Source organism: Phacochoerus africanus, chromosome 14 (genome assembly GCF_016906955.1).
Source record: "Phacochoerus africanus isolate WHEZ1 chromosome 14, ROS_Pafr_v1, whole genome shotgun sequence".
NCBI lineage: Eukaryota > Metazoa > Chordata > Mammalia > Artiodactyla > Suidae > Phacochoerus > Phacochoerus africanus.
In genome coordinates, this window is record NC_062557.1 from 56,463,012 (window position 1) to 56,474,765 (window position 11,754).

Consider the following 11,754-nt stretch of genomic DNA (forward strand, 5'->3'; position numbering starts at 1 on the left):
TTTGGCTGAGAGAGTGTTTTAAATATTGGGAGATTCTCCGCAAAAAGTAAGCCTTCTCATGTTTGAAAAATACTGGAAATGTGCCAACCCCGGTTGTTCTGCGTGACAACCACTGCCCAAAACAAAGCATCCGCGGCCTCCTTGGACCCCCTCGCTTTCGTTCTGTACTTGGCTCATTGGCGTTACCTGCTGGACCGTGTTGGCATTTAATGAAAATGACTCCTTCCCCAAGCAGTGCTCTTATCTGCATTGATGATTGATGCCTGTGTTTATTGGGCATCCTGGGCTGAATCCTTAACCCACTCTGCCACCAGGGAACTCTCTTTTTCAGAGTCTTTTCCTTTCGAGGTTATGACAAGGTATTGAGTAGAGTTCCCTGCGCTATGCAGTAGGTCCTTGTTTATCTGTCACACACGGTTCAAACACCTTTAGCCAGTGACACCCACGTTCATAGCAGCCTTATCCACAAAGGCCAAAAGGTGAAAGCAACCCAGGTGTCCACTGATGGGGGAATGGATAAACCAAATACATATTCTCTGCGTACAGTGAATATTATTCAGCACTGACAAGGAAGGAGATTCAGACACAGGCTGCAACAGGGATGAAACTTGAAGACTTTATGCCAAAAGGGAAATAAGCTGGTTGCAAACACAAAAATACTGTATGAATCCATTTATATGAGGTACTTAGAGTCGTCAGATCCATGGGGCAGAAAATAGGTGGTTGCCGGGGGCTCAGGGGAGAAAGTAGGGGGGAGTTATTGTTTACTGGAGAGAGAGTTTCAGTTTTACAAGATGAAAAAAAGATCTGGATGCAGTTCCGCTGTGGTGCAATGGGATTGGCAGTGCCTCTAGAGCCCTGGGACACAGGTTCAATCCTCAGCCCAGCACAGTGGGTTAAGGATACAGCACTGCCACCGCAGCTTGGATCTGATCCCTGGCCCAGGAACTCCATATGCGGAGAGGCAGCCAAAAAAGAAAAACAAACCAACAGAAAAGCTCTGGAGGAGTTCCCTTGTGGTTTAACAGGTTAAGGATCCAGTGTTGTCATTGCTGTGGCACAGGTTTGATCCTTGGCCTGGGAGCTTCCACAGGCCATGGGCATAGCCAAAAAAAAAAAACCAAGAAGATAAGAAAGTTCTAGAGATGAACAGTGGCAATGGTTGCTCAACAGTATGAAAGAACTTGATGCTTTTGAACTGTACACTCTGAAATGGTTTTGCTGGTAAATTGTGTGATGTGTGTATTTCACCACAATTAAAAAAAAACCTAACCAAACCTAGTTCAGAAACCTGTAGTGCTGCTTCTAGTGATTTCCTACAGAAGAGGTAGCCACCTTTTAACTTCTCTGTTCTCCCTTGGTTGATCTGCACTAGCAAATGACTCGGAGTCAGCAGATGGACGAACTCCTGGACGTCCTCATTGAAAGCGGAGGTAAGGTCAGGAGGCCCTGCACCTGCTTTTACTCCGGGGAGTGAGCTCTTAGGGTCAAGGGCAGGTGCTCGCTGTAAGTTGGACCAAAAAGTCATCTCTGGTTAGAGCATCACTGCATCTGGACTTCCCGCCCACCTTTGGAGCAGATCAGAGAAGGCTTAGCTGGTAATTCTTCACTGTCCTTGTCCCGTTGTCCTGGGAACATTTCTCAGCAATCATTTTAAGTTTTCGTCTTCCAACTCAGTCCCCTTTTCTCCAAATCTTTTCTCTTGCTGTGCCATTTCTCCCTACTGGCTCCAATCGTAGTGTCTTCGTCTGCTTATTTATAAGATGAAAGCAGACAAAGCAAGCTTTGTACTGCCTACCCAAAATGAAATTTAATTAGTAAGCTCCCACTGTCGTCCACTCATGTTTAAATGTCACTCAAGCTTGTAATGAAATCTATCTGCTTGTCCTTTTTGCCTCTTTTCGTCACTCACTTTATTTATTTATTTTTTAAAAATTACATTGTATGTGCCTAAAATCTGAAACCACACAAATGAATAGGCTCCACATTCAAAGAGGAGAATGTATAGATAGACGGAAAAGACCCCAGATATGAGCCCCCGAGTAACAACCCTTGAAGTTTCGGGGAGAAGGTGACCAGGCATCATACTAGGTTCAAAGCTGGCACTAGACAAAGTCCCCACCTCCATGGCATTTGCAGTCTGGAAAGAGAGATGGGCAACAAGCATGTCAACAAGAGGGAAGAAAGAAAAGATGGCACAGGTGTATGTATCGTTATACATTTAGTGATGGAAAGATGAGTGGGTTCCTACCAGCCACCCTGTCATTTTTAATGAAGTGTGTGCCCAGGTCAGCCAAGAGCGCAGGAGCAGAGCACAGACGATTCCAGGAACGAAGAGCAGTTATGAATGCATCCCCAGTGAATTGCGTGTTCTGGAGAAACACAGTAGGGCCACCGGGCAGTATTAAGAGCCAATTACAGGCTTAAGGTCATGAACTTAAAAGTGAAACCGGTCAACGTGGTCATGTAATTTTTCTCTTGAAAATCCAGCAGATCCAGGGCAGGCTCAGAGAAAACAGGTGCGGAGTTTTGCCCAGGGAGTATCTGACGTGAGAAAAAGGCGCGGGGATTGAGGATGATGATGACGGGGAGAGAGAATGATGGGTCAGAGTGTAGCCTGGACTAGGAAGGAAGTGAGAACCAGAAGGGGCTCGTGGATGGTGACGACATGGCAGAGTCAGTAGACTGGGGTCACAGCCACTGGCTGAGTCGTTGTCGTGGGGCACTTACTGGGGGGGGGGGGGGCGCGCTAGAGGAATGGGAGGAGAGGGCCAGAGAGGTGGAAATGTGGATTGAAGTGGAGCTTTCCGAGGGATGCGTGTTTGGGGACGACGAGGTCCAGGGCATGTCCGACAGAATGGGAATGGCGGGGTCACTGTGTCGAGGAGGATGGGGTGTCAAGAACCGAGAGGCCAGCTGGACGGCGGGTCACTTCTGGACATGCTGAAGTCACAGAGAATGGCGAGCAGGGGGGAAGCAGGGAGCCGGGGAGTAGGGTTTTCAGCGGATGAGGAGGAGGGGCCGGGAGAGCAGCAGGACCTTCAGGACCCCTGGGGAGTGATGGGAAGAGGGGGAGTAACCCCCAGGGAGTGGCCTTGGGCCAGCACCCCATGACACATCTCCTGGCGCTGCAGCAAAGGAGCCCCCGTGAGGGCGTGACGAAGGATGCGGGACAGCCAGGTGTCGGCAAAGAAGCGGGTGAAAGAACCTGCTTTGTGCCTTCAATAAACACAGAGAGGGACTTCCAGAAAGAGAGGGTTTGGGGAGAGAAGGGCTGGGAATACACACCCCCTCTTCAGGGAGGAGACTGGGTGACGAGCGGTGGCCCAAGAAGCGTGGCCGTCTCCCATGTCTGCGCCTAAGTCCTTCATTCCCAAGGGTCACGGTGTATCACACACAGTCGGAAGGGACTGAACAATTCCCACTGTGTTTTACCAACAGAAATGCCAGCTGATGCCAGAGAGGACCATTCATGCCTTCAAAAAGTCCCAAAGATACCCGGGTCTTCCCGAAGCCCGACCGCAGCTGCCCTCCCCAAGCCCTCGGCGACCTTCGAACAAGCATCCTCCGGAGGCCAGCTGGCCTTCGATCACTACGGCAACGACAGCGACGAGCACCTGGAGGTCCTATTAAACTCCCAGAGCCCCCTGGGGAAGGTGAGCGAGGTCGCCCTTCTGAAAATTGGGAGCGAGGAGCCTGCGTTCGACGGGATGGCAGACGGCTTCTCGGGGAAGGCTGCCGAAGAGCTTTTCAATGCGCACGAGATCCTGCCCGGCCCCCTCTCCCCGATGCACACTCAGTTTTCACCCTCTTCCGTGGACAGCAGCGGGCTGCCCCTGGGCTTCACCGAATCTCCGTGGGAAAGCATGGAGTGGCTGGACCTCACGCCGCCCAGCTCCACCCCGGGCTTCAGCTCCCTCTCCACCGGCGGCCCCAGCATCTTCAACATCGATTTCCTGGATGTCACAGATCTCAACTTGAATTCCCCCATGGACCTGCACTTGCAGCAGTGGTAGATGCCCGATGCGGGCGGGCGTGCTAAGGAAGACCACTAGGAGCCCGTGGGGCGCAGCACAGGACCACTTTATCTGAGGGGGGGGTGGGAGGAGTGGGAGAGAATGAAAAAGGAGCAACGGAGACTTCTCTGACCACCAATGAGAACTAATGAGAGTCTTTTTATATAAATATGTATAATGTAATATTTACCAGCACTCAGTAACTGTTAACGATTTCAGCAATGCCTTCAAAAATGTGCTCTTTCAGTTCCAGAATGCCAAAAAAAAAAAAAAAACAAAAAAACAAAAAAAACCAAAACCCATCCACATCCTTTCACTGCCTTTTCCAACACCAGCATTTTTCCTAGCCTGTACTTCTCTCAGGCCTTGTTGGGCATCGTCTCACTTCGTAGGCTTTTCTCATGCGTTGGTTACAGACACGGTGGAAAGGAAACATAGAACCCTTTGGGAGCGCCGGGAAGCCAGTCCATCTAAGGTTACGGAAGACACACCAGGGATGGGGGCTTCCGTCTCTGCGTTCCCTGTCTTTCAAAGTGGAGGTCATGTCCAGCCTCAGTGAGGTTCTTACGGCAGCAGGGACAGAACCAGTCCCTTCCCAGGGAAGGGACGCGAACTTGGCATCTTCAGCCATCAAGCCGCCCCCCCCCCCGGAGTGGCCCCCACCCTGTACTCAGGACTCTGCGTGGTCACTGATAACAAGCCACCTACGTTTGGTCCAAGGAACCCCCCAGACTCGCCGTCTTTCTCAGCCAGTAGCTGAATCACTCCCATAGTCTCGGGGGTGAGAAGCATCGTGAAACAGGCAAGGACCCCGGAGCAAGAAGAAGGGAAACCCTCCTGCCACGGAAGCTTCTCCAGCACAACGCTCTTTAGTGTCAAAGACTAGAGTGGACCACAGAAGCAGAGGTGAAGCATCTCTCCAGCCTTGGGAAACTGCGTCAGGGGTAACCAGACAGGACTAGAGAACACCAGGAGTAGACACCATGCGTTACTGTGGCAGGACGATGTTTATAGAGGTCAGGCTGCTGCTTCTGTGTTCCTCTTGCAGGGCAGGTGGTCCATCTCCGTTTAGCCTTCTCTAGCTCTACGTCTCTTTCAAGATCCCTGTCCTTTCCTGCTCCTCTTTTGGAGATCTTTCTGCCCCAACTTTAGAAAAAGATCTCTCAGATCTAACCAGCTGTCATAGTCTTAAGAAAGCCACAAGGTAAGGAGCTAAAAACCCAGGTGCTCCCGGAGAACGCATCCTCCCCAGGCACAATTTGGTGCAAAAGGAAGTTGAAAGACTGTCCTAGGGAAGGAACTGATGACTCCTCCCATCAGTCACAAGGCGCTTTCTAAACTCACGTGATTTAGAGCAATCACCGGCTTGGGGAGCTCCGGGGAAATTGGCCATCATTCCACGGTACAGATAAATACGAACGGTAGTTACAAGGAGAGAGTGTTCTAGGCCTGGGTTTCTGAAAGAAAACACAAGCGCACGTTGAAAAGGATGGAAAGAGAGAAGATGGTGTGGCCGGCTGTGCATTCCTTATCACTTCTGGTGCTTTTGCTGGGAGTTGAAACATTGCAGGACGGTCTCCAGCTCACAGTTTTAGAGTGTTGCATGCTGTAGAAAGTAGCTATGGCTGTTTTTTTTGTTTGTTTTGTTTTGTTTTGTTTTTAATTTAAATCACTAAGGCACTGTTTTCCTCTTTTGTAAAGAAAGAATTGTTCACTGTGCACTTATGGAGAGACTAACCCCAAATGTGGTGATTTTAGAAGTCCTCTTTTTGCAAAAAACCAAAGATTTAGAAGTCATTCCATTGTTAACTTGTAAACGTGTGAACACAGAGTGTTTTTGGTGACTGCTACTCTGAAAGCTGCCAGATCTTATTGGGGGGGGGAGGGGTGGGGGGGAATAGAGAGAGAGAGATCGCATACGTATATGCATATGTGTCTGGATATATACATGTGTAGATGTATGTATGTAGGCATGTGTGTATACGTGTATACATATATATACGTACATCTGTACTTATACGTATACACATGTGTGTGCGTGTATCTTAAAGGCAACCTTACAGAGGTCTATACCAAAAGCCTTTAAGCCTCGGTCTGCTGTGAACTGATCTTGGCTTCCCTCGCCCCAAGTTCCTGACGCATCACTCAGACTACGTGCTGCCTCTCTGCACATGCCTCCTGGCTCCAACTTGAGGACTCAGAGCCTCCTGCTGCCCAGGAACAAGGCTCATCCCGGCAGCGACCGTGATGCGAAGAGACAGAGCAGCGTCGCCCTTCGCGCCCTTCGTCATGCGGTCCCCCTGCGGGAGAGCCCAAGAGGAACCTGGCAGTTGGTCTACATTCCTTCTTCGGCGTCGTGCTTTCCAAGATGCCCACGGCGCACCTTCCACTTTGCTTTTCACGCCCGTCATCAGAGCCACGAATCCAGAGGGGACGTTGCCCGTCTCTTCTTTGGCGATGAGGCTCTGGGGAAGGAGACCTTCGTGACACATTCCTCATACTTGTGTGTATTCCTCAGAGGTTTTACCAGTTTTACGGGGATCTCGACAAAGCTTGCTCATGTGCCACGTTGTGTGAATTTTTTTTTTAATGTTATTTTTGTCGCCCTTCCTTCCTTTGGAAAACAATCTCACAGCAATCTCTGACTCTGGTCTGAGTGTCAATTATTTTTTTTCCTGCGGGTATTTCTGTCTCAAGGGGTAGACGTGGTTAGGAAGCCTCTGTCCTTTGTAAGCCTGCATTTTCAGTGGGCTATTTTTAGGAGCCTATCTGACAGCGACACATCCGCCTCACAGTTACAAACCAACACACTTCGGCTACAGCAGAGACGCCTGGATTCCCGGTGTCAAGCCCCTCCCACAGTCGCCACCCACCAGATTCACTTTATCTTGTCACGGATCAGATGGGAAATTTGTCAGATGACACTGAGGATAATTGCAAGGAAGTTGAAGTTGGCTGTCCCCAGATCATCCGTCTTTGCTCTGGGGGATTTTTTTAAAGCTCTTTGCACCTCGTAGCAGTGTCCTCTTTTCGGCTGACCATTTGGGCGCGAGTCAAAAGACGTACAGAGACTTAGGAAGACGGCCACGGTTGAGGTGCTGCAGGCTCTTAGCGCCTGAACCTAACCACCCATCAGACGCCTGGGCCACCCCCGTGATAAAGCGGACCTGCAGGGCGTTTGCAGCCGTTCCCGGCGCTGGCGCCGTCCTGTACGTTCACAGTGAAACCACAGAGTCAGAAAATTCCTTTGTGCAAGTGTTTGCATTAAGCCAGCACTCCCTAGAAGCCCCGCTCCTAACCGTGTTAGTGAGATGGCACGTGGTCTGCTCTAAAGGCAAGAGGGAGGGAGAGAAGGAACAGAGACAGGAAAGGAGGGGAGGAGATCTGAACGTCTCAGTTCAGCTAAGACATTGCGTCATGAAAAGCACATTGCAGACGGTTAGACGAGAAGCCGTTCGTTCCAATGAGACGATTGCACCCATAAACGAGGGTCTTCACCTGCAGAGTCACGGGTCTGTGAACTGGTGGCCTTGCCATTCAGAAACACTTCTTTCCAATTGGAAAAAAAAAAAAAAAAAAAAAAGAGTCAAAACCCTACCCCAAGCATCCCAGACAGTCTTTTTCAAAAACCATTGAAACTCTCATCAGCATTTCTAGAAACCAGTGCTGGCTTGGCTAAAAACTCCTGCAGCAGATTTACTCATCCAGGGGCTAATTATCCCATGTCTCACCCGTGCACACCACACAGACCCCCCGCCCCCCATGTCCAGGACTGCAGTGACTCTACACGGACGGTTCAGATGTCGAGGGACTGGGGAATTGGGGTTCCTATAGGCGAGACCCCTGGGAATGTCCCAGGCTTCCAGCCAGAAACCCTTTGGCCATGACGACAAAGGGGTCTCTGTTTTCCCCAAGGGAGGACCCCTTTTTAGCTTAAAGCTATGCCCATGCTGACATTTTTTTTCTTCTGTGATCCAACAGTAGCAACGTTTGACTTCGAGACCTTTCCATACCTCCACCACAATCAGCGAGAGCTTTGGGGTTTGTTTTCACTGCCAGCTATTGGAAACCTCTTGAAAATCAGGGGAAACTTTTTAACCCCACCCCCTGGTCGTGACCTTCAGAACAAATTCTGGACAAAAGGGACACTTCAGGGGAAGGAGGGGTGTCCCTGGGAGCCTCCACCTTTTAGGAGAAAAGCAGGGTTCTGAGCTTGCCCCCCGCCCCATTGGCCTTCCATCCTCACACAAAGGCACACAGTTTGCTATCAGCTATGAGAACTCGGAGTAAAAGAGTCTAGAGTCTTTGTTTTCCTATAAATCCAGTAGAAACCAGCAGGGGGGTTCAGATGCTTTATTGGGTGGTATTAACAGACACACAGAGTCCAAGTCCTGGAACAAGACATTGTTATGGCCTGAGAGCTGCTCAGGATATTAGGGAGCTGGGTTTAATTCTGGAACCCACATTTCAGAGGCACCCTGGCTAGGGTGAGACTATGCATTAGGAGATGATTTTAAAACTAGAACTGTGAAAATTTTCTGTCGTCTTCCAGGGAAATTGTAACAGGACTCGTTGCATTTAATAACATAGGAGTAAGTTTCCTTCCAGATGTCAGAGTCGGTGGCTGCTAGAAGTCTACCGACGAAGACAAACTCCTGATTGTCCCATGTGCTAATTTTAATTGCCTTCAGCCTTGGGCTCACTGGTCATGTGAGTTTCCTGTACAGGGTTTAACAGCCCCTGAGGGTTTATGGGAAAATGAGGATCCTGGAGGCTGTTCCAATGTTTTCCAAAGGAAGGGCATCCACGCTGCTCCCTGCATTCATCTCCTATGCACCTGCAGCGAGGGGAGAGGGCAGGGCGTGGCTGGGGGCTAGCAATCCTCCCCAAAGAGGCACTTAGCAAAGAAAGCAAAAGAGCCAGTACCCGTTCCCGCAGGGACCCTGCGTGGCGGTGGATTTCATGCCAGCCTCTTTTGCTCAACTGTTCACAACTAGAGAGAAATGTGGGTGACCAGGAAAAAAAGCAATGGCTAAATCCCAAAGTTGGCATGTGTTCTTTTTGAAAATACATATATATTTTTAAATAAAATGTTTATTTTAGAACAAGGTGGAAGCTTTTTTCTTGACTCAGCAATGGAGCAGGCATTGTGCTGTGTGTTCTTTCGCTGCATCCTCACAGTGGCACCTTGAAGCTGGGCTAAGATTATCCCCAGGGTACAAGGAAGAAACTGAGCTGGGAAAGGCTCAGTCAATTCCTGAAGGTTACCCACCTAGAAACGGGCAGAGCCAGGCATCCCACTTGACTTATCTTCGATGTCCCTGAATTTAAACGCTCCCCCCCGCCCCCACCCCGCCGCTCACCCACACTTACCACTGATGCAACTAATTAGATGAGGACTTTGGTGGAGAAAAGGCAGACTCTGCAGTTACTTAAATGCTATTAAAATACACACACACGGCTTAGCCAATGTTTTCATCAGCTGAGCAACTAAGCAGACCGAATGGTGCTGTAGAATAAACTGGGTATCAAGACGATCTAAAGATCTGTATAGACTCCCCAAAGAAGACTGAGTTTTTACCTGCTTTTCTAAGTGGATTCCAGACCGTCCTTTTCTCATCCGTGAGTATATACACCACGTGGAGGAGCTGAGATGTGAAAGCGCCCTGCAGTGGTGCCCTCAGCTCTAGTGTAGAGGTGACCTGCCCTCCCTGCTGTGGCTGAATTTTCTGGTGGGTTCTCCCTGCATAGAAGCAAGAAGGTCCCAGGTTGGAGTTCCCCTGTGGCTCAGCAGGTTAAGAATATGACATAGTCTCTGTGAGGATGGGGGTTGGATCCCTGGCCTCGCTCAGGGGGTTCAGGATCCAGGGTTGCCACGAGCTGCAGCATGGGTTGCAGATGCAGCTTTGTTCTGGTGTTGCCATGGCTGAGGTGTAGGCCGGCAGCTGCAGCTCCAAATCGATCCCTAGCCTGGGAACTGCCATATGCTGCAGGTGCAGCCATAAAATGAAAAAAAAAGAAGGTCCTAGGTTGCCAGAAGCCCCAGGTGGTCTCCTGCCAGATTAGTAATTCCAGGAAAAAGAGAATTTCTCACTCCTAAGAGTGGCAGCAGAAATCTGACAGCTGCCTGCCAGGAGTTGCACGCCTGGACCCCATCCCTGTGGCTGTGAGAATGAGACACAAGTTCACTCCCAGGGCCGGGATCCCCTGCTGAGCCCTGATCTGTGGTGTGGAATCCTGTGAGTCGTATGGATGGATGTGACTGAAGGTGAGGTTTCCTAAGGGAAGTTCGGGATGCTGTTACCAGGAGGAAGCATGGAGCCTGAAAAGGCACGAAGGGTGGCTGGCCTCTGCACAATCCCTTCTTGCAAGATGTTTGCCCTGTGGTGGAGGAGACGCACGAGTAAGAAAGGACAACACAGCCTGGCACCGTACTCAGCTGGGAGCAAGTGCATCCCGCTCCCTTGTGGTAGGTGCTAGAGAAAGGGCAGGGAGGAAGAGCAGAAGGCAGAAGGGAGAGCTCATCAGGAGACAGAAGGATGCCCAGATAGAGCTGGATACTTGGCTGGGGACCTCCCCTCTGCATGTCAGTGGGATGTCCCATTAACAACATTAGGAGCCTGCCAGCAAAAGCAGAGAAGGCAGGGGTGGCTTGAGCCAAGTTTGGGATGTGGTAGGTATTGGGGGGAAAGTAAGAGAACAGAACCTGGTAGTGGAGGATATAATGAAAGAGGAGGTAAAATCATGAACCATGTAGTATACAAGGTTGTTACTCTAGGAAAATAAGGGAAGCTCGGAGACAGAAAGCAATGGGATCCGAGGACTAGAAGTTGAGCGACTATTGATGCAATACCAAATTTTAATTTGAGTACAGTTGATATACATTGTTGTGTCATTTCTGCCATACACCATAGTGACCCAGTCTCTCTCTCTCTCACACACACACACACACACAACACACATTCTTTTTATCATATTCTCTTCCGTCATGGTCTGTCTGTCCCAAGAAACAACACAGCTCCCTGTGCTGTGGAGCGGGACCTCATTGCTTATCCATCCTAAATACCATAGTTTGCATCTACGAACCCCAAACCCCCCCATCCACCCCACTTCCTCCCCCCCAACCCCTTTGGCAACCTCAAGTCTGTTCTCTCTGTCCATGAATCTGTTTGCAACACCATATTAGTCAGGATTCTCCGGAGAAACAGAATCCATTGGATACATTTAGCTATAGGTAGATATAGATTAAGACATGGAGATAGAAATAAAGACATACAGGTGTCGAGGTCTCTATGGATATAGATATCTCTATAAAATAAAGATATATCTGTTACGATATATAGAGCAGTACACATATAACTATAGAGATAGGTCTGTATATCTCTCTATAGAGAGTCTATATCGACAGATCTGTATAGCTCTCTATAGAGTCTATATAGATACAGAACTCCAGAGTTTTGTTATGGAAATTGGCTCACATGACTATGTGGGCTGAGATATATCACAACCCTCTGTCTGCAAAGTGGAGAAGCAGGACAGCCAGTGGTAGAGTTCAGTCCAGGGCCGAAGGTCTGAGAACTCGCATAGCCCGTGGTGTAAACCCTGCAGTTGGAACGAGGCGCTCCGGAGGAGGAGGGCAGGAGGAGACGGATGGCTTAGCTCGGGGGGACAAGAGACTCCTCCTCCTCCACTTCTTTGATCTGTTCAAGCCTTAGTGGATGGAACGATGCCACCTACA

The 11,754-nt window shown here is 49.7% G+C and overlaps 1 protein-coding gene across 3 annotated transcripts in view; it reads left to right on the top strand.

Annotated features, from left to right (window-relative positions):
- Positions 1-9,121, top strand: part of MYOCD (myocardin) — a 212,527-nt gene extending 203,406 nt beyond the window's left edge. For all 3 annotated transcript variants that reach the window (XM_047757100.1, XM_047757098.1, XM_047757099.1), the window contains 2 exons: positions 1,376-1,433; positions 3,442-9,121. In XM_047757100.1, the coding sequence (XP_047613056.1) occupies positions 1,376-1,433; positions 3,442-4,016 (633 nt within the window). In that variant the 3' untranslated portion in view covers positions 4,017-9,121. The remainder of the gene's footprint in view (positions 1-1,375; positions 1,434-3,441) is intronic.
- Positions 9,122-11,754: the final 2,633 nt, after the last annotated feature.